The 23,649-nt window shown below is 40.9% G+C and overlaps 1 protein-coding gene across 1 annotated transcript in view; it reads right to left on the bottom strand.

Moving 5' to 3' along the window:
- Window positions 1-18,653, bottom strand: part of LOC100082549 (guanylate cyclase 2G-like) — a 47,394-nt gene extending 28,741 nt beyond the window's left edge. Inside the window, exons 1-11 of the mRNA XM_029081564.2 lie at window positions 18,285-18,653; window positions 16,109-16,457; window positions 13,655-13,764; window positions 12,792-12,974; window positions 11,667-11,811; window positions 10,225-10,360; window positions 9,184-9,287; window positions 7,634-7,794; window positions 5,036-5,170; window positions 4,147-4,230; window positions 746-850 (exon numbers count right to left, since the gene is read on the bottom strand). Coding sequence (XP_028937397.2) covers window positions 746-850; window positions 4,147-4,230; window positions 5,036-5,170; window positions 7,634-7,794; window positions 9,184-9,287; window positions 10,225-10,360; window positions 11,667-11,811; window positions 12,792-12,974; window positions 13,655-13,764; window positions 16,109-16,457; window positions 18,285-18,653 — 1,881 coding nt within the window. The remainder of the gene's footprint in view (window positions 1-745; window positions 851-4,146; window positions 4,231-5,035; window positions 5,171-7,633; window positions 7,795-9,183; window positions 9,288-10,224; window positions 10,361-11,666; window positions 11,812-12,791; window positions 12,975-13,654; window positions 13,765-16,108; window positions 16,458-18,284) is intronic.
- Window positions 18,654-23,649: the final 4,996 nt, after the last annotated feature.

The following is a 23,649-nucleotide window of genomic DNA, read 5'->3' as shown; positions in this document are numbered from 1 at the left end:
TTTTTTTTTTTACTATTCATATGAGAATAACTGTATGGATGCATGTCAGCCGAGATCATCATCATCATTACGGTACTTAAGCACTTACAATGTGCCATGCACTAAACTAAGCACTCGGGGAAAAACAAGTTAAGCAGGTCAGACATAGACCCTGCCTCACATGGGGCTCACATTCTAAGTATTTAATCCCCATTTACAGATGAGGAAACAGAGGCATTGAGAAGTCAAACGACTTGCCCCTGGCCACATAGCAGGCCAATGGCAGGGCCAGAATTATAACCCGGAGCCTCTAAATCCCAGGGCTGGGTTCTTTCTATTATGCCCTACTACTTCCCATACTACTTGATGATGAAAAATAGTTTTAAAAAGGGGAACCATAATTCCCTGGCTCCCTTTGCTCACACACCAAAACAAGGCACTTGACCTGAACTCCGTTTAAGACAAGTCCTAACTTTAACTCCATATCCAAAGTCCCTAAAAAAGTCTCATAAACACCATAATTCAAAAAGAAGATTCTTAGAAGCTTTTAGTATAATGAAGACATACTGGCCACAAGATAACTAAAGCAAGAAGCCTTCCTCCAGAAAGTCCTGTCTTACATCAGCCAAGGAAAGCAATAAAAAAAAATGCACTAGACCAAAAAAAAAAAATGCCCTAAAATGACCTAGGTTAAAAATCAGAGGAGTTTCCTTGTAAACTATGCTAAATGCCTAGAGTTCATTTATTTATTTTTTAAAGTTGTTACCTTCAAACTTCCCTTCTTGCAATACTGGGTTACGATGCAGATGTTGGGTGGTTCAGTGCAAATACCAAAAAAGGGAACTAAATTTTCATGTCTTAACTCGCACATCTGCAAACCAAGAGAAATAGGTGTTAAACACATAGGATGAACATATTACATTATAAAGGGAATTAGGTACAAGAGCGAATTACTGAGAAAGGCTGTGAACTTTCCTTCACAAGGAACCTTGAATAAAGGATAGACTTTCATCTGTCTGGGATGGGGTAGGAATAGTTCTGCTCAGAGGCAGAGGGATGGGTTTGATGACCTTTAGATGCCTACCCTAGCCTCGTTAGTCCATGAAAACAACTAAAGCACTAATCGTATGCGGGCACATTTCCACATGCCTTTGATCTTTCCGAAGATCTTTGTTTTTTCCATTATGACTACAAAGAAAAAAATCCTGTGGAAAGTGGGCAGCAGCAACCAAAGCAGCATTTACTGAGAACCAACTGAGTGCAACGGCACTAAACAAGGTGTTCAGAAACATACAATAGAAGTTATCAATCAATAGCATTTGTTGAGTGTCTACTGTGTGCAGAACAATGTAAGAAGTACTTGGGAGGTTGATGGAGTCACTCCAGTAGCAACTGAGACTGAAAATCTGCATGGAGGAATTGATTGCAGTGCTAATGGCTTACTCAGGGATATCTCACACTTTCTAAACCCTGCCAGTCATGTTTCCACTGAGACAAAGAGGCAAAAAGCAGCAATAAGCAAGTAGACAGGCAGAGGTGCTGGACTCTATGAAGCAGCCTTGTGGTCTTCACCCACTTTAGCCAACTACAGGTAGAACCAGGATAAGAACCCAGGTGTCCTGATTCCCGCAGTACTCATCTTTCCACTGGATCAGTAGCAGGATTGCTTGGGAGAATACACGGTTCCTTCTGGCCTGGAATTCCCTCCCACTTTGTATACGCCAGACCATGACTCTCCCCACCTTCAAAGGCTTATTAAAGTCATATCTCCGGCAAGAGAGGTTTTCCCCAGTTCCCTCTCCCTTCCATGTCATTTTTGCACCTGGATGTACCCTTTGGACATTTGTTAATTCACCTTTCATTCAATAGTATTTATTGAGCGCTTACTATGTGCAGAGCACTGTACTAAGCGCTTGGGATGAACAAGTCGGCAACAGATAGAGACAGTCCCTGCCGTTTGACGGGCTTACAGTCTAATCGGGGGAGACGGACAGACAAGAACAATGGCACTAAACAGCGTCAAGGGGAAGAACATCTCGTAAAAACAATGGCAACTAAATAGAATCAAGGCGATGTACAATTCATTAACAAAATAAATAGGGTAACGAAAATATATACAGTTGAGCGGACGAGTACAGTGCTGTGGGGATGGGAAGGGAGAGGTGGAGGAGCAGAGGGAAAAGGGGAAAATGAGGGTTTAGCTGCGGAGAGGTAAAGGGGGGATGGCAGAGGGAGTAGAGGGAGAAGAGGAGCTCAGTCTGGGAAGGCCTCTTGGAGGAGGTGAGTTTTAAGTAGGGTTTTGAAGAGGGAAAGAGAATCAGTTTGGCGGAGGTGAGGAGGGAGGGCGTTCCAGGACCGCGGGAGGACGTGACCCAGGGGTCGACGGCGGGACGGGCGAGACCGAGGGACGGTGAGGAGGTGGGCGGCGGAGGAGCGGAGCGTGCGGGGTGGGCGGTAGAAAGAGAGAAGGGAGGAGAGGTAGGAAGGGGCAAGGTGATGGAGAGCCTCGAAGCCTAGAGTGAGGAGTTTTTGTTTGGAGCGGAGGTTGATAGGCAACCACTGGAGTTGTTTAAGAAGGGGAGTGACATGCCCAGATCGTTTCTGCGGGAAGATGAGCCGGGCAGCGGAGTGAAGAATAGACCGGAGCGGGGCGAGAGAGGAGGAAGGGAGGTCAGAGAGAAGGCTGACACAGTAGTCTAGCCGGGATATAACGAGAGCCCGTGACAGTAAGGTAGCCGTTTGGGTGGAGAGGAAAGGGCGGATCTTGGCGATATTGTAGAGGTGAAACCGGCAGGTCTTGGTAACGGATAGAATGTGTGGGGTGAACGAGAGAGACGAGTCAAGGATGACACCGAGATTGCGGGCCTGAGAGACGGGAAGGATGGTCGTGCCATCAATGGTGATAGAGAAGTCTGGGAGAGGACCGGGTTTGGGAGGGAAGATGAGGAGCTCAGTCTTGCTCATGTTGAGTTTTACCTCAGCCTCACAGCAGTTACATATATATCTATAAATTATTTATCTATATTAATGTCTAGCTCCCCCTCTAGACTGTAAGATCATTCCGGGGCAGGGAATGTGTCTACCAACTCTGTTGCATTGTACTCTCCCAAGTGCTAGTACAGTGCTCTACACAGTGTGTGCTCAATAGATAGATACCACTGATCTATCAGAAACAAAGAAAAATAAAGTAGATCGACATAATCAAGGGATAAATTAAGTGCAAAGGATAGGGGGAAGGGTGTTCCAGGTCAGAGGCAGGTCATGGGCAAAGGACAACAGTGAGATTGAGATACCGTGAGCTGTTTGACATTAAAAGAGTGAAGTATTCAGGCTGGGTTGTAGTAGGAGAGTAGCGAGATGAGGTAGAAAGGGGCAAGGTGATCGACTGCTTTAAAGAAATATGAAATATTTCATGAAATGTCACAGAGGGTGAACAAGCAGGATTTAGAGACTGCCTAAACATGGAAGACAAAAGAAAGAGAAGAGTCAAAGATGACACAAGCATCACTAGTTTCTAGGACAAAGGAGGAAGGCTAAATCGGGGAAATGATTGGGAGAGAAGATAAAGAATTTGTTTTTTTAACATCTTGAATTAAGGTGCCGGGGTATTACCCAGATGGACACTTCCTGGGAACAGGAAGAAAGATGAGATCATGAAACAGGTGTTTGTCTTTCCTGTTACAAGGTAAGTTCTTTGTAGGAAGGGAACATGTCACTGTTAGTCTGTATTTGTCCAAGTATTATTTGCATTTGTATATCTGTATTTCCCCTAGTACGGTGCACTGCACCGAGTGGGTGCTCGATAAATGCTCCCCCTGCTACTGCTGCTAATACTACTATAAGCTCCTTGAGGGAAGGAATCACATCTATCAAATCTATTATATTGTACTTTCCCAAGCACTTAATACAGACCTCTGCACACAGTAAGCACTCAGTAAATACCAATGATTGATTGATTGACTGGATGGCAAAGCGAGCCCTGTCCACACTGTCTTCATACACAGTGGCAGGAACCACATGAGAAGGGAGCTTCCACAGTAAATAAGTGGAGAGTGAGATGGGTAGATGGTCCAAAAAATTTCTCATCAGAAGCCCACAGTTCAAATTCAGCAAAATACCTGTTTTCCATTCTCAATCCAGAGTGATTATGGCAGTTTTGTTACCTACCACTTGAACTTCACGAAGTATGGATGGTCGCTTAACGCAAGCTTCCGTTTGATTATCAGTGTATCTGAGAGCAATGTGATTTCCCTAAAGTCAGGCAAAGATATAGTCATTTTAACACAGACTTATCTCAGAACTAGGTTGGGTGAAGAAGCAATAACAAATTAAGGTCTAGAATTTTACTATCAGTTTCACCAAACCAAATACCCGCAGCTATACAACTACAATTAATGGAACCCAAATCATTCCAATTACAGAACATTTCAACATTACCCGCTATACCAGTTTATTGAAGATTTGGTTCATACCCCTTCATTAATAATCATCAGACTCATGGAAACACGTTTTTCTTTGGCCTGGATTCCCTAACTGGAAATCCTTTTGGTTCCGATTCATAAAACATGTAAGAAATCTGTGCCAAGAACATTTCAATTATGTCTGAAGTGATTACAAGCCCCTGCTCCCTTCAGAAACAATTTCACCAGTTATAGTCCAATTATTAAAAGTTTGAGTGGGAGTGACATCATCAGTGTTTTTTGTAATGCCACGTCTTCTAGACTGTAAGCTAATTATGAGCAGGGAGCATGTCTGCTAATTCTATTGTATCGTTCTCTTTCAAGCGGTCTGCACATAGAACGTGCACATTAAATATCATTGATTGATTAAACTAATAATGATTAGTAGGAAGAGGCAAAAGCTGGACTGACCATGTTATGAGGATGTAAGGAATAAAACAAAGTTCATTTGATAGAGGAATATTTTTCACTTTACAAACTGCCTCGTCACAGTTCTTGACGTTTATAACAACCACTGATGAAAAGGAAATGTTACAGTTACTATGAAAGAAGAATGCTTTAGACCCAAACTCATCCATATTGGCCACTGGTGGTACCTGGTAGAGACCCACTGTAGTGTAAAAGAGTTCGTCCCCCTGCTTGTCGTTGAAACATGAGCTCAGATTCCTTGAAAAGACACTGGATCCATAGGTTTCATTTCTCTTAGACCCTGGTGTGCTGGGCTGAGACAGCTTTAAAATAAAATAATAGGTAGTTAGGTAACTTTAGAAGGGAAACAAGAGAGCTCATAATGCCCAGTACTGAGACAATAGGCCAATAAATGATTGATATTACACTGAATAACTCAAGGAGTATGAGGGAATAAAAAATGTCATACAATATTAATAGAAAAATCCCATTACCTTCCACTTCCATTGTTTGGTTGAATGATTTCAGTGAGTTATTTTTGCAGAAATGGGCCAGAGCTGATAGGTTACCTAGATATACTGAAGGTTTATACTGGGCCTTCTCCTGAACCATTAAAGTATCCTTTAAAACTAGGGAATATCATCTTAGTCCATTAACAACTACACTAATTGAATAGTCATCAATAATGAAGCATATTTATTGAATGCTTACTGTGTGCAGAACACAGTACTAAGCCCTTAGGAGAGTGCAAGTAAGCACTCAATAAATATGATTGAATAAATGAATTAACAGAGATGGCAGGCACGTTCTCACAGTCCAGAGGGAAGGTAGGCATTACTAAAATATAATTGGTATATAAGTGTATATATATTGTCTGTTAATATATATATATTGTATATATATTAACGTCTGTTTTCACACAGACATCAGACATGAGAAACAGCATGGCTTAGTGGAAAGAGCACAGGCTTGCAGGTCAGAGGTCATGGGTTCTAATCTCAGCTCCGCCACTTGTCAGCTGTGTGACTTTGGGTACTTCAGTTATCTCATCTCTAAAAAGGGGATTAAGACTGTGAGCCCCATGTGGAACAACCTATGTTGTATCTACCCCAGTGCTCAGAACAGTGCTTGGCACATACTAAGCACTTAACAAATATCATTGTTATTATTAATAATATAAACTACAGGTATATGCTGTGGGACTGAGGGAGGGAGGGTGCAAATCCAAGTGCAAGGGTGACACAGAAGGGACTGGGAGAAGAGGAAACGAGGGCTTAGTCGGGGTAGGCTTCTTGGAGGAGATGTACTTTTAATTGGGTTTTGAAGGCAGGGAGAGTGATTGTCTGTCAGATATGAAGATGAAGGATGTTCCAGGCAAGAGGCAGGACATGAACAAGATGTTGGCAGTGATATGAGAAGTAGTGTGGCTGAGTGGATGGAGCCCAGGCCAGGGAATCAGAAGGTTATGGGTTCTAATCCTGGCTCCACCATATAGCTGCTGTGTGACCTTGGGCAAGTCACTTCACTTCTCTGGGCCTCAGTTACCTCATCTGTAAAATGGCAGTTAAGACTGTGACAGGGACTGTGTCCAAACTGACCAACTTGTCAGCATTTAGAACAGTGCTTGGCACATAGTAAGTGCTTAATAGTAGCATAATTATTATTCCCCTCTAGACTGTGAGCCCACTGTGGGCAGGGATTGTCTCTCTACTATTGTATTGTACTTTCTAAGGCTTTAAGTACAGGGATGTGCACGCAGTAAGCGCTCGGTAATTTACGACTGAATGAATGATATAGATGAAATCAAGGTGAAAGAAAGCGTGATCTTTGCCTTTGAGGGTCTTACAAATCTCAAAGGAGAAGACCCACCAGACAAAAAGATACACACAGAAGATATGTGCAAAATAAGAGTGTTAACAATGCTCAGGATAGGAACACATGTAATAATAATGATGGTATTGGTTAAACGCTTACTATTTGCTAAGTACTGTTCTAAGCGCTGAGGTAGCTACAAGGTGCTCACAATTTTAATCCGCATTTTACAAATGAGGTAACTGAGACCCAGAGAAGTTATGTGACTTGCCCTTGAGACAAGATCTCATCTCAAAATATACATGACAGAAACAGGAATGCACTGCATAGTGGCTAAGGATAAAACAACAACTCCTGAAAGGCTAGAGGGTCCATGTGAATTTTTAGAAAAGGTTATCAGGACGGAAGGGGTGTGATTTAAGAAAGAAGATGGGACACTGCATTCCAAATGAAGGAAGCATCAGTGATCTACCCGAAAGCACCGACTAGTAAGTACCTTGAGGGAAGCTTTTCTCCATACAGATTTTGGCTCATGATGGAGGCCCATTATATTAAGGGTCCCTTTTACTTCCCTTTAAGGGCCAACCAGATAAACTGATGAATGAATAAATTTTTAGGACCTCTGGATAGAATTCTGGCAGTAACATAGAATGTTTTGGCCGGCTGAGTCCTTTTCCTTTGAATAATAAAAAAATTGTACTTCTTAAGCACTTACTATGTACCAAACACTATGCTGAGAACTGCAGATATGATAACTAGATCAGATCCAGTCTTGATCCCACGCAGGACTCACAGACAGAGAGGGAGGCAGAGCAGGGATCTTACTTCCATTTTACAGAAAAGGAAACAGATATGGTAGACCATTAATGGGGATAGGACTAGAACCCAGGTCTCCTAACACCCAGTCTGCGTTCTTTCCCCTTGGCCATGCTTTCTCCCATTAAATAGTGGTCCAGTAATCTTTCTAACATTACCTTATTATCTGACAGGATGACGATGTCGCTATAGTTTATTTTCCACCAGATGTCTTCAGCGGGCATTTGCAATTTCCCTTTTTGCATCTTTAGAAAAGCCATCACAGTGGCTGCCCCCAAGGCTGACACCAGAAGAATAACTATCAAAATAACAGTCATGCCTAAACATAAAAGACATCGAGATACACGTTATTCAGTGCCAAAAGATATCCATGTTCTGAGAGTGAACATGCTGCCAGTGATTACAGAAGCATATGAGGCAAGTGATGACACAGTTCTGGTTAAGTACCACTCACTGTTGTTCTCCAGGAGGAACTGGCCTCCAAGCTACCTGGAGCCCCTGGGAGAGGGAACACAGTTTTCAGAGAGGTTATAATATAGCTTGTATTGAGTTTTTCAAATTTCAGATTGTGTTCATTTCAGTTGGACAGGAAGGAAAATGTGGAAAAAGTAGATGAACTAGTAAATTAGGGGGCAATTGTCTGCCAATGTTGTCCAAACTGATATGACGACCTTCAGGTGGCTAAATAAATTCTGGTAAGCTACTGGCATATTCTGAAGTCATATGAATGAAGTTTGAGTTCATTGCCCTCACACTTGGTTTTACATACTTTATTCACCCCACCCTCAGTCCCACAGCACTTTTGCACATATCTGTATTTTATTTTCACATCTGTCTCCCCTTCTAGGTTGTAAATTCTATGTGGGAAAGGAACACATGGCTTAGTGGATAGAGCCTGGACCTGTGAGTCAGAAGATCCTGGGTTCTCATCCCAGCTCTGCCACTTGTCTGCTGTGTGACCTTGGGCAAGTCACTTCACTTCTCTGTACCTCAGCTAACTCGTCTGTAAAATGGGGATTAAGACTGTGACTCCCAAGTGGGACAGGGTCTGTGTCCGACCTAATTAGCTTGTATTTACCCCAGCACTTAGAACAGTGCCTGGCCTGTGTTAAGTGCTTAACAAATTACCATTCAAAACCAAAAATATGTCTACCAATTTTATATTGTACTCTCCCAAGTGCTTAGTATCGTATTTGGCACACAGTAAATACTCAATAAATTGATTAATTCCCTTATATAGATTCATTCAATAGTATTTATTGAGCACTTACTATGTGCAGAGCACTGTACTAAGCGCTTGGAATGTACAATTCAGCAACAGATAGAGACAATCCCTGCCCACACCGGGCTTACAGTCTAGAAGGAGGAGACAGACATCGAAACAAGTAAACAGGTATCAATTTAAATAGAATTATAGATATGTACATATACAGAAGTGCTAAGGGGTGGGGAGAGAGGGGTAGAGGAAAGAGAGCAAGTCTGGGCAATGTGGAGGGGTGGGGGAGCTGAGGAAAGTGGGGGCTTAGTCTGGGAAGGCCTCTTGGAGGAGATGAACCCTCAGTAGGGCTTTGAAGGGGGGAAGTGTGATTGTAACAATCAGCCAAGAAGCCATCCAAATTTATAAAACTCCAAAGTTTGGTTTTCTGATTCCTTTATTGCTCCTTCTCTCAAACAAAAACCAATAGCTTTATGAATAAAATATACTTACTTGTGAATGAAGTGTTACAAAGTTCATGAAAAAATCCACAGATTGGTCTGTCTGTGGGAAGAGAACCATCTGACCAACTGATGTTGAAGAAATATCTTGTGGGACTCCAGAGTGTATAGGGAATATAAAGAAAATTGTTAGCATCCAGTTTCTCTTTCAGTGTTAAGGCATAGTCTACTTTAAATGCAGCATTCTTGATCAAACACACCTGTGAGTTTCAAGTGATTTCCCAAGCTATAGGTCACTGCATCCGCTATATTCCTTAAAGTGAATATCAACTTCAGGAGCATCACATCAAGTAATTCATGCAAATATTGATTACAATCATGTCTCCAGTGAAAATTTGGTTCATTATTCTTTTTCCAGTCTCTAATTAGTTGTGGGAACAAAAGGATCTTCAAGGAAACCTGCTCTCTGAATTTGAATTGTTCTCAATCTTCCCTTCAAACTCTTATCCTGAAAGTTGAGAAGCTAATGAATCTTCCCACAAGACAGAAATGAGGACTGATGTTACCCTTCCCATAAAATATTAGTGGACTGAAAGGGGCCGGGCCCAACAAATACAATAAAATTTAGAAGCCCAGAATGGACTCAAAGCTATTTTATGACTTTTAAAAATAAAATAAAAAATGTTAGTACAAAATAAGAATTGTTTGCAAACACTAGAATGGGTGGAGTTGGTAGTGGTGGTGATGATGATGATGATGATAATAATAATGGGGGTCTCCCACTGAAAATGACTGATAAGCTGTGGACACTTCCAGTGAGTTATGAGGGTCATTATAAAAAGAGATGCAAATTAGCCAGCGGTCCTAGAACTGGTTCTTGTGTTTACGGGAATAATACAGAGAAGGAAGTTCCCAGAAAAGTGTACACTTCTTTGGCAAGGAGTGTGTCTTGGGCTCCTCTTTCACATTCTTAAGCACTGAGTACAGATAACTGTACCCTGTAGGTGCTCAATAAGTACCATTATTACTGTTACTGCCTGGTGAAAGGAAAGTCAGCTAACCTAATCATCCTGGGATTCTTTCGGTCAAGTACCTCATTATTTTCAGATGGCTGTCATAATTCAAAAGAGGAATAAAATGAGTTGAATTTCCAATATTCTGTAAAGCATAGACAGAATAATCCATTTGTCTGATTCCCAATTCATCAATATGAACCAGGCCAGTGATTCCTGAAAAGACAAATGATTGCATGAGAGGAAGAGAACAAAAAGAAACAGTTTAACTTAAAATATCCTCTCCGTGGCTCATAAGACTCCAGAGGAGAGGAGGGCTTAGTCAGGGAAGGCTTCTTGGAGGAGATGTGCCTTCGATAAGGCTTCCAAGTGGGGGAGAGCAATTATCTGTTTGATATGAGGAGGGAGGGTATACCAGGCCAGAGGTAGGATGTGGGCATGAAGTTGGCAGCGAGAAAGAGGTACAGTGAGAAGGTTAGCATCCTTATGAAGCAGCAGATTATCCTGTAAACTCCATGAGGGCAGAGGTCCTACCTGCCAACTCCATTACATCATACTCTTCCAAGAACTTGTGCAGCATATGTAGTGAGCACTCAAATTGACTGATTGATTGATGTATATTCATCTCTCCTGGCTTTGATACCTACTTAGGTAATGATTGCTCAAGCCAATGCAGTTAAAAAAGCAAAGCATCAATATTAACAGGTAGGGTGTATTCTATGGGAAAGCACTGGAAGAGTCCCCAAAGTGAGTTAGGTAGTTGCAATGGAATGTTATGCTCTGGTTCCCTAAAGGGAATCCCTCTTACCTTGGCATCTAAACAGCAGAGGGAAATTACTTAGGTACTTTTTTTTTGCTAATTGTTATCTTTGAGTAGAGAAAGAAATTTTGGAAAAAGCAGGGTGCAGATTCCACTTTGCCTGGCAATCCCCTTCATCTTTATTCCCAAGAACAAAGCAAAACTCTTCACTTCTCTAATGTATCTTGATGGATTCAAAACCATGGATATGTCAACAAAATGACAACTTTGCAGCAAAGCAGTCAGTCATGCTTCTGAGGAGAGAAGCTGGTGTTGGACAGAAACATTCTATTTTCGTTTTGTTTTTTACTTTTGGTTTTTATTTCTTTTGGTGACGCAGCATGGTCCCGTGGAAAGGTTATGGGACCGGAAGTCTGTCTGTTGTGTGATGTTGGGCATATCACCAAATTGCTCTATGCTTCAGTTTCCTTACTGGTAAAATGGGAGTAAGGTACTTGTTTTCCTTCTCTCTTGGGCCCTGCTCCACACAGGATTCCCAGTCTGCAGAACATCCAATTATCTTGGATCTACTCTAGCACTTAACACAGTGCATGTTTAATAAATAACATTATTTTTATCATTTATGGTATGTCGCAATATTTATTGTTTGTTACATGATTTACTTCAAGTGGAAGATAAAAATAAATTTCCTGGTACCTAATGCATGTTTGGTCTACAAGTTAGAACTTAAACAAAAGCAATACTATTGAATTAGTCACTTACCAAGCAGTTCTGTCTTATTATAACCTTTCAAGGTGTTGACAAGCTCCCTTCCATTATGAAAATCCTTTCCACTCTTTAACATTTCTCTCACAGCCAAAGCATAAAGTAGGACGGCATCGTGTAGATAAGCAGAGTAAGGGCTTACCTTAAGCAAGCAAGATAAGCAGAGTTTTAGAGAGAAAAGAAAAGTGCATTCCAAATGATGACTTACCCGGGTCATAATTTCACATTCGCGTTGGTATATCAAGTGACAAATCAATGAAGATAAGAGCTAAAGGTAAATTGAAATAGATCATTAAGCAATGTACATATCATGAGGAGGAGGGCTTTCATTTAATCAACCCATACGTCTAAACCGATAAAGTGCTCAGTGAATGCTGCTGAATGAATGATATGAAAAATGAAGTTCAACTGCAGACAAAAAAAAATCCTTAAAAAAAACAAACGCATCAGGCCTAGTATTAGAACAAGCGTCTGAATTCAGAATCAAGTTTGTGGTTAATAAAGAAGGGCTTAAAGTTCCATAGACCCTTGACATGTTGAATTAATGTTTGGTGGTTAGATGTGATGATGATTAAATCTATTGCCTGACTGTTGGTTATTTATAAGCCCACGCTTGGGAGTATTTATTATTTCCAGTGATCTTGCTATGTATCCCTTGTAATCTTTTCTCATCTCAGTGTCAATTTATGCATAACCTGCTTATGAGAGATTGGGGAAGAATTAGAAGGAATAACTATGTAAAAGGATAAAGCCAAACCTAAATATGCCATTTCAAAAGGGTGATAAAGAAAAAATGCATGATGGAGTTTATGAAGTGATCCTAAACATGGCAGAAACTCAGAGGGCTTAACTGGCTGCAAAATCCTTATCAGAAAGTCTGGGAAGATCAGGGGGGTGAGGGATTTTGAAGAAGATTCCTCTTCTTCTGATTCTTTATGCCACTCTCCTAATGTTAAAAAGAGCTACTTTGCCTAGATAAGGAGAGAGGTGTGCGTGGAAACCAGAAAGCCTCCATGAGTCTCAGAGCAGACGCACACCTGCCTATGTAGACACCAGTCTACTGCGCCTTTCTGGATATCTCTCTGCCTGGGAGACCTTGTAAAAGTGAAAGCATCATCCAACCTGCTCATATGAAGAAAGCAAACTGAAAAAGGGCTGATCCTTCAGTTTCTCATAGACTTGCTTCATGAATTCATAATGTCTGGAGTATTCACCATAAGAACTAAGGGCTACGAGAAATACAGATGCATAAGCTTCCAGCAGGTGGTCCTTTTGATTACTCAAAATCTCTTTCCAAAAATTGTCCTAAAAAAAAAAAAAGGAAAAGCAAGAACTGTTATGCACTACAGAACTTATTTTCAAATTAATGCCACCCTCGCCTGAGCAATTGAACTCAATTTAATACCACTATTGAGTTCTACTATTAAGGTTACCCAAGAAAACCATAAAATTCCAAAATTCTACAAGAACTGCAAAAAAGAATTTGTTTTCTATAATAAAGAGATCGCAAAGATCTTGAAACTTTATATTGCACAGATTTGAAAGACTGCCTTTTTATGTGAGAGCTGACCGATTCTTAAAAGTCTGGGGTTTCCACATTAGGAAGAATGAAATAATAATAACTGTCGTAATTGTTGAGCATTTACTGTGTGCCACTCCCTGTATCAAGGGGTAGAGACAAGATAATCGGGCCAGACGCAACAGACACAATCCCCGTCCTACATGGGGTTGAGTCTAAGGAAAAGCAAGAACCAGTTTCTAATCCTCATTTGAAAGATGAGGAAACAAGCACAGAGATGGTAAGTGATTTGCCCAAGGTCACACAGTAGGCACTCGCAGAGCCAGGATTAGAGCCCAGATCCTCTGACTTCCAGGCCTGTCTTCTTTCCACTAGACTAAGCCGCTTCACAACATGCTGGTAAAGCCATTAGGTGGCTGTCCCCAGTGTTAAATAATGACCGCACCAGAGCAACCTTGATACGCACCTCAAACTGCTGCAATATGAAGAAGACAAATTTCCCATCCGTCAGTCCTAGCTTCTCCACCGCCACCAGAATAGCCTTAGTATCGGCCGAGCTGCAGATCAAAATTATAACTGCAAGAGTAGAAGACAGAGTTAGCCACAGGACTGAAGCAACCCAGAGTTAGAGGTTTTGTGGTCTGTTTGCTTTAGCAAACGTTAAAAGCAGGGGTCCTGAAATACCCCTGATGGGCGGAATTCTTCTGCAAATCCAGCCATAATGATAATGTAATTAAGTGGTTTAGATTTTTAACAATATAATGTTCACTTTTGTGGCTTTCTTCCCCTATTGACAACAACTGGAATCAGTGACATAAGCCTCAGGAGAGAACTCAAACCCCTTTAAGTCAACTTCAGCATCTTATTCATTTGACTTGTGCCACACTTGAAACTCAGAAACCATTTGTACCTTCTGGTTTATCGTCACCTCTTTTGGAATACAGAACGTGCATCTGCATAGAAGACTCTTACCAAGCAGATATGGGGCAGGAGCAAATTCAGTTTCAGTTTCAAAAGTCATCACGCTGAAGCAGGAAAGGCTTATAAAATAGACTGAAACTGAGGCTCTTGAGCTGTTTGTAACTTCTAAAATTAAGGAGCATTTCCTCAAGAGAGACAGGTTTGCCGCTCTCAGCATTCCAGCTGATGGTTCCCATTTGAATTTTGCCCCACCTATCATCATAAATGGGTCCTGAGGTTAGGTGTGCCATCAAATTAGCATGGTTCTCACCCACCATTATAAAGTGTTACTGCATGCAAGATTCATAAGAAACGGCAGGAAGCTTTGGAGGTGGAAACCAGGAAAGGACATAAGGACATTCTCCATCGCTTGCCTTAAATTCATTGCTATAATTTGTTGTCTCCAAATTTCAGAAATTGATCTTTGGTGGCTTCCAAGGTCAGTGCTTTGGCCACCCCTTTACATGCTATTTTTCCAGACCAAGAAATTCTTCAGCAATAAGGTGAATAGAATGGGATTCTACTCTAATGTGCCTGCTTCCTGGGCACATAAGTCCTGACTGAGTTTATACTAAAATGTTCAATTGTCCCATTAGTGGGACTATTAAGATCCTCCTTTGGGCAGGGTTGAAGTAATGGGAGTTGCAACTACAGCTGCATCAGGAAGCATGATTCCTATTGTAACTAGTAGCCCAAACCAGCTGTAGCTGCAGCAGGGGAATGGAGAGTCAGGTTACAACCTTCCCACTCCTCATTCACACAAGCTGTGTTCATGAGAGCTGACCTCAACCTCCATTAAGTCCCTTAGTCTTTCCAAGTAGAGATTCCTCTGAAGAAAACTGATATTTTGTGGACAAGTGGAATATAGGGGAGGGGCTTTGTGCCTATGAGTTCCTCTCCCTCTTTCCTCCTCTCCCCTTCCCCACCTCTCTCCTCTATTTGTCTTTCCTGGCTCTAATCTCAGACATCTGGCCTCCACTCCAATGAAGCCCCTTTTTTCTCTTTGAAAATGTCACCTTTGTTCATACTTAGTAAGTAGATAGTTGATCATTTAAAATGACAATAGTAGAGCAAAATATACATGCGCTTGCATTTCCAATTGCAGTATGCATCACAAATCAACACAATCCCTGCCATATCCATGACTATCTTAACCAAAAAGGAGTCTCAGGTGGAGAAATGAAAACAGTATCAGAAGCTGTATGTAGCAAATGCTATAGGATGCCAAGTGACAGTCTGTACTTGGACACAGTAAGGATGGTATTGATGCTCACATCTTGATTCTCTCAAATACACTCACACACCATGATAAAAATGACATCACCTAAAATGTTCTCTCTATACCCCAGTGACAGCTAGTTCTACAGAAGTGTATATAGATCTATTCATTACTGAGAAATCCCTGGGCATTTTACAAGGTAAAGGTTCAGAATCTATTTTCTAGAGTGTTTTAAAGTAGGACTTCAATTATTGTGTACTTTAATCTGTTTTTATGGTGCTGACAAATAAATGGCACTCTGTGAACAGAAATGAAAGTTGGTTAGTCTGTGATATAGGTCAGTATGACTAGCTCCACTTGTCTGGCTATAAAACCACAGCACTGAGGTTAAGTAATTGACTCTTCATCACACAACAAGCCAGAGACAGGAGAACAGTTAGAACTCAGTTTGCCAAATCACAATGACTTGCTCTAAGGAAACTGAAATTAGCCTTCTAAAATATTGGGTAGCACTAAAATGAAGATGGGGAATCAACTGTTGTTACTTTAAATTGGGAGTTCACAAATATAATATAATAAGAGCATAAACTACTGGTACATAACCATAAACATAGCTGTATAATTACAAACTTAATACATTAGGGGATTTACCCATCTCTCTGGCAATGAAGAATTCCTCGTTTACTAAGTCTCCAGCATTCATATTACCAAACATTAGCAACGGATAACTCCCAAACTTACTTCTGGAAACCGATGACAAATACGTTAGCTTTTCTTGAAGGATGGCAGGATCCCTGGAAGAATATCTCACTTTAGCAGTAATGGTGAAATTGAACTTGAGCTGATTTTCAACAGCTGTCCACAGCTCGTCAGTTTGATCCCAGGAAGACCCCCTTACAGAGCTTCCAAATAACCCAATGTGTTTCCAGCCAAAATGCTGGAGGCTTTTCTGAAGCACGTGCCCTATTTTTTGAATAGGTGAAACTAGTTTTACATAAGTATCATATAAAAATGCATTATCCAGCTTTGCTGTTTGTCCCATAAATCCAAACATGGGAATGTTCCATTGAGAGGCCAACAAACCAGTAGCCTGGAAGAGGAAGGAAAGGATTGTTTTTCAGTGGAAGAATTAAGGGCGGTTTTACAAAACTGTGACTACAATAAAGACCAAAAGGGAAATGCATTGTGACTCCTCAATAACATTCAACACTGGTTTTCTAAACATCAGGTGTGCTGTGTGACTGACGCTTATAGCAGATGATTGGAGGCTGCCATTTCTCAGCCTCTCATTTCACTCTACGGTCTCTGTTTCTTTCAAATGCTAACTCTAAGCTTCTTGTGAACTTCTTGTGGATAGAGAATGTGTCTACCAACTCTGTTGTACTGTGCTCTCCTAAGCACTTAGTTCAGTGTTCTTCACACAGTGATTGTTTAAAAAATATCAATTGATTGCCAAGGAGATGAGTTCTCTGCTTCTTACGTAAGTAATATCTTTCAATATACTGCAACACCCAGATATAAGAATGACTTCCAAAGTAGGAATTCAATGCATGTTCCTAAGTTTTCCCTCTTTTAAGAGTTTTTATTGATTATATTTCAAAGATGCTGAGCAAACTATGCAGAGGGTTCAGTAGTAATAACCCACTCCTCCCTTTCCGGTGTAACATAGGAATGATAGCTGGTAGCTTATTTTCCCATCCTGTGGTGCCTAAAAAACCATAAATGATGATTATCTTAACATTAATTAGGGATTTTTTTATCATTATGAGAATAAGATGTTGAGGAGCTATGGGATTTTGGTTTGCAAGAGGTATGAGTTCTACTTTTTTGTATAGTTTCATGATAAGACTCTGAAACATCAGTAACACTGTCCGTTATCAGGACCCTCTGTTAGCATTGTGCATGAAGTTCAAAATTAGCATGTCTTGACTTTTCCACCTAAAAAATCTACAGAACTCAGTCTTCTGAGAAAGGATACAGATTGTCCCTGCTCCCCTTTGATGTCTCTTAGGTATCTACCCCATTGATTTTAGTCAGGAGGTACTGAAGGACACTAATAATAATCCCCCAAACCCTGTGAAGGTCAGAAAACTACATCCTGCTAAATTTTTTTCCAGGGGTGATTAATACATGAATAATTCTCTGCCATTTTACTAGATCATTGCAGACGCTCAAAAAATCTTGAACTAAATCATTTGAAAGCCTCCACTTGGCGTTGATATTTACGAGAAGCAGCTTGGCTTAGTGGAAAGAGCATAGGCTTGGGAGTCATAGATCATGGGTTCTAATCCCAGCTCCGCCACTTGTCAGCTGTGTGACTTCGGGCAAGTGACTTAAACTTCTCTGTGCCTCAATTACCTTTTCTGTAAAATGGGGATTAAGAGTGTGAGCCCCAAGTGGGACAAGCCTGATGACCTTGTATCTACCCCAGTGCTTAGAACAGTGCTTGGCACATAGTAAGTGCTTAACCATTACCATAATAATAATTTCCTTCACTAAAGTCTACATCTGTCTTTTTGGGAGAGTAACCTCTTCAGGACTGAGTCTAAGAGACAATATTGGCTTTTAAAAAAGGTAGGCAATGATTTACCAAATGCTTGGTCTGAGACAAATGAAAGCTTAGTCTGAGACAACCAAAATATACCAAATGCAGGGAATGCGTCTGGAGTAGTGTTGTGTTGTAATCTCCCAAGCGTTTAATACAGTGCTCTGCACACAGTAAGCATTCGATTAATTCAATGTATTGATCAATAAATGTAGAAAGAAAACTTTAAGGTTAACTGCATGGTTGTATTTCAAGGAAACCTCTTCCTTCTGTGATGTTTCTTGTCCATTCTTATCTTTAGTGATATCATTAAAACTACTCCTTCTAAAACAGAAACACACACATTGAAAATGGCAAGAAGTTGTACTTTACCTCTGCTGCTTCTGGGCATCCTGGTCCAAAGAGTGCAGCAATCTGGTGCGTCTGAACCTGGCTGATGAAACCATTAAGGGACTCCTTGGCATTGCAGCCAGAATCGGTATAAATGAAACCCATGGTGTAGTTACTCAAGTAAGACCGATCTTGGTTGACCTTATCAATGGCGATCTGCATGGCTGACCCTAATCTTTGAGCACTGAAAGGGTGAGAGAAGTTCCAGGGGGCTTGTAACCCCACCGTGAGTTTAGCAGTACCCAATCCAAACACTAATCCAGATAAATGAAATGCAAGAACAAGCCTTAGGATGCCCCCAAAATGCAGAACGTATCTACACAGGCAACTCTGGATTAAACTAAGATCCATGCCGAGTGTTAAAACTCCTACCGTCTCAGGGCTTTGAGTGATTCAGCCCCAGGATTACTTATGCCAGCTGTTTAAATGAGACTCCCAAGTCTCGGGAGACCACGGTTTGCTCTCAATTAGGCACTATTAATTAACTGAAGCCCTGACTCTCCAGGGTCCTCCCTAATTGAATTTTTTCACGAACATCTTACTTAGGGCTCAGGTTGGAAAGTTAGATTACTGCTATTAGTGTACACTCATTAAAAAACTCATTCACCCCTGCCCAGCTGCCTGGTTTGTAAGTACCCATTCGTGGGATCATTGGATCTGGCTTTTTGTGTTGTCTGTTATGATGGTGGGTGGCATCTCATTTGAAAGAAAGTCAAGATAATGGTCAGTACTGTGCTAATTCTGCCCATGAAAATTTAGTCTAGTGTTAGTGAGATGGTGACTAGAGGAGACTGCCAGCGATACGGTGGCAAATTCAAAAGGTTCAAGAAGAGGTTAAATTATGTACTGGATAGAGCACAGGTCTGGGAGTCAAAGGTCATAGATTCTAATCCCAGCTCTATCACTTCTCTGCGGGATGGCCTTGAGCAAGTCTCTTCATTTCTCTGTGCCTCTATTCCCTCATCTATAAAATAGGTATTAAGACTGTGAGCCCCATCTGGGACAGGGACTGTGTCCAACCGATTTGCTTGTATCCACCACAGTGCTTAGTACAGTGCCGGCACATAATAAGCACTTTAAAAATACTACAATCATTATTATTATAAAATTACACTCCCCTCCCCCAAGGCAATTTCAACCCATTTTCCCTTGTTGTACCTAAACAGACTGAGGAGGAAGGATGAATATTCAGTTTTTTTTCCTCCATACTTAATAAATCACCTGGTAGTGTGGGCTGAAGACGGATCAACATAGTCAAATATTTTGGGAAATGAAACAATATTGGCTTGATTCAATTTTATTGTTGCCCTAAATTTTGTTTCCATTATTCAAATCAGTCTCATCATAGGCAGGGGACGTGTCTGCTAATTCTGTTGTACTCTCCCAACTTCTTAGTACAGTGCTCTGCATATAAGTGCTCAATAAATACCACTGATTAATTAATTAGACTGCAAGGTCCTCAAAGGTAAGTGTTGGATCTTTATTGTACTTTCCCAAGTTCTTAGTCCATTGCTCTGCCCATAGTAAGTGTTCAATAAATACAACCAATTGACTGTGACTGGTCAGATTGGATAACAGTTTTGCACTTTTTAATTCTCTGGGGTTTAAAAAGGGTTAGCCAATCACCCTTTACAGTCCAACTGCTTCAATTCTTTTCCTTGGCAATGTTTAGATTGTTTCCTGTGGCTTCTCTTCAAGGGCCTATTGGTTTAGTCAGAACCAATTTGCAGGTCAGGAGCCAACTCTCTCAGAAAGCCCCAAGAGAGTCAAGTCTAAACTCATCCATCTCATCTTCTACACAGACAAAAGCATGAGAGAGGTTTTGAAATCACTCTGTCTTTATAGTGAAAAGAGCATCTAGAGGGAACAACAATAAACCATTTTGACTGATATGAATTGGTCTTCGTGAGTTCAAACAGTGCACTAGTGACAGTGAGATTTTTAATCCATGTTTGTGAAGGGACAACTCCTCTGTAATAAGCATTGTGAGACCAAATCCAGAATCCTGTGGGGAGTTTTGTCATCCTCATTGCACAACACCCTTAATATCACCCCACAAGTTGGCCCTCTCCAACATTAATGAAATCCTCCCAATTCCTCAGCCTGGCAAAAGACTCCATCTCCCACTTTTTTCTTTCTGTTTACTATTAGCACTGATATTACTTGTGACCACATGTGAATTTGCATGAGGTAAGAAAATCCATGAAATCTGAAACCAGGTCTAAACTTTGGCCTTCCTTCCAATTTCTGGGCACCTATTCCATTGTCAGCCTGAAAACATTGGTATATTGACAAAGTGCACGCCATTTATCTGTTTCTGACTCAGGAGTTGGTTTAGATTAGAGTAAAACCTTCTTTGGAGGAAAAGCCTGGTAACAACTAGTTGCTCTCTGTATGCAGTATGCACTTAATAAATACCAGTGATTGCTAATTCTGTTATATTAATCTCCCAAGCACATAATACAGTGATCTACACATAGTAAGTGTTCAATAAGTACCACTGATTGAATGCAGAAGAATCAAATATTTAAGGCTCTGAGAGTGAAAGCAAGGAGCTTACAAAACTGCAGTTCTGTTCATCTCTTCTGGGAACCCTGACTCTGTCTTATGTCCCACTCTTGTCACTGAGATTTGGCCAAGTTGTCCAGCCAATAAGGAACCCCACCCCCAAGAGAGTCCTAATTATACAACATCACCTGTAAGACAGGTAAGGGATGATTAGGGCTTGATTAGGGCTGCCTAAATTTGTTGAGTCTTGTGATTGGCTGGAAGGGGAAAGACAGGTTAAAATTTGGTAATGTGCATTTACTGAGGCAGAGGAGGTTAAGACTGGCCTTGTTCTCTTGGAAATACTTATTCCCCTCAGCTGTTCTAGGAACTAAATCTCTGCTGTTGTAAGTGGCCAGTGTTGTGCTATTGGGTGCTGTTACCTTCTCAAAAGGTGTAAACAGGAATAGAACAATACAGCTTTGTCATGGATTTAAAATCAATAAGTTGCTTAGCCACCTGGGTCTGGGATAGGATTTTGCCTTTAACAATACTTGCTCATTGTTCTTGGGGTTCCAAGATGCTTTTTTCTTGCTGCTGTTGAAGATAATAATAATAATGTGGGTATTTGTAAAGTGCTTACTATGTGCCAAGCACCGTTCTAAGCTCTGGGGTATATACAGGGTTGTCCCACGTGAGGCTCAGTCTTAATCCCCATTTTACAGATAAGGTAACTGAGGCACCGAGAAATTAAGTGACTTGCCCAAAGTCACACAGCTGACAGGTGGCGGGGCCAGGATTAGATCCCATGACCGCTAACTCCTATACCCGTGTTTTTTCCACTGAGCCACGCATTACCTCCTACCACCATGGAGGCTATCTGAGAGGAGGTCTTCCTGGACATATAGCTATTGGCTTCTTCCTTACCAGTGATGAGCCGCCTTGATCATGGTGATTAAAGGATGTGATTGAATCACAGGAACTTACAGCAACTTGTATGTATAATGGTATTGCTCATTTCTATTGGCAGAGTTTAATGGGAGCAATAGCACTGAATGGTAGACACTGAGTCTGTGATCTGATAAATATAGAAAATGAAGGAAACCTTAGTTTCACTCTCCATAGATTACTCCAATACCCCTATTGGCGTTTTGGGGGGGGGGGGGTGAATAGTAGAAATGTATACGTCTAGATAATTAAGAACAGTCACACTAGTTAAATAGACGTTTTTAAGGGTTACTGACATAGCCATAGTCTGAGAAAGCAAGTGGTGTAGCTTTGACTGGGAATAATACTTTTAAATAGGTAGTTGATTTACCAGGATTCTTAACTCAGTGATCCACACCCTTCAATAAAGTCAACATCTGCCTTATCTGATCCTTATAGTAAACGTGTATTCTTGGAATCACAGTAAGGTTCAAAGGCTGAAGGTTTTCCACAGTAAGGCCAAGGGTCCCTTGATTCATCCTATTGAAAAAGCCATTTTCCCCCCCTCAGTGAATGGGAAAGGAAAAATAATCTGTGTGCTTTGGGGTTTAGGGTGTTCCTGAAACCTGGTAACTTCACAAACTGAGACATACAATTCTACTCTATCAGTAAGGTGATGGCTCTGTTTACATATCCATCTCTCCCAAGTATAGCTGAGCTTGCAAAATTGGCTATTCAAGGAACACATGAGGGAAGGCAGAACAGCCAGGAAAGAATAAGAAGTGCCTCGTTGTTATCTGTTGGGTCTTGAGGTCACAAAGTCAGAGAGGTATAATGTAAGTAGTTTGGACTGTCATAGAGATTCAGCAATCTCTTGTGGAAAACCTGGTCCAAAGTCCATCAAGCTGGTGATGCCTAATCTCGGGAGAATTTAGATTTACATTTGGTTTTCCTATAACTTAGGGGTCGCCATGCATCTGGTAAGCACTCAGTAAATACCACTGATTGATTATTCCAGAACTCAGAGATAAGGAAAACCAGCATTGTTGAACTTACCTTATGTCTGACACGGTGACCCAATCGTTTCTTCCAAAACCATTCGCAGTGCAGTGCATACAGATTGATACACGCTGTTGGAACTGCCTTAATTCTGCCATTCTATTTTATCCTAAATATGAGCCAAACACGCTTGTTTTGGCAAAACTGAATGTGCTGCATTTACAAATGTTTATGTAGTTGCTCTCTGAATTGAACACTCCTTTTTACTTTTATGCCAAAATCACACATGTAAGAGTCTTTTCCCGAAAACCTTATTTGAGAATGGCATTTGCAAGTGTTTTGAGGTGGCTGGCCTTAGATATCACTTGTGGTCATTGTGCTTAATATTTAATAGTGGATAGCTAGTGAATGCCAAGGACACGTTCTTTAAGAAATACTGAATTTCCTGATATTTCATATCTGAGAAAATTCTCTGAATCACTTTCTAGAGAAAGATTTGATTCTATGAGCTAGAAGCTAGGGCTATTTATATTTCAGGTTTACAGACTAGATTTGGTTTGCAGGTAAACTGGGCTGAATTACTATTGGTGGAAGCTTTCTTTCCCACTGCCTGTTAAAAAAAATTTATAAACTGTTCTTTAGGATTCTATTACTACAATATTCATATTCAAAATATAGGTAAGAAGGCTGAGGAAAAGATTTGTAACCTTTAACTTTAGTCTAATCATTGTTGGTACCCAAAAAAGATATGTTCTGGTCTAAGAGAAGCAGAATACTAATTTTTACTATATTTTTTTAAAAAACTGACAACTACCCTGCAGTATATGATGAAAATAGGAGTTCGGCTATTTGTCCCATGGGTTTGTGTCATAAGGAGATCAAATCACATCCCCGAAATGGATCTGTATCTGTTACGGGGGGGTGGGGGGGGTAG

This window comes from Ornithorhynchus anatinus, chromosome 16 (assembly GCF_004115215.2).
Source record: "Ornithorhynchus anatinus isolate Pmale09 chromosome 16, mOrnAna1.pri.v4, whole genome shotgun sequence".
NCBI lineage: Eukaryota > Metazoa > Chordata > Mammalia > Monotremata > Ornithorhynchidae > Ornithorhynchus > Ornithorhynchus anatinus.
Note: the sequence above shows the minus strand (reverse complement) of the source record. Positions and strands in the feature narration are given on the sequence as shown.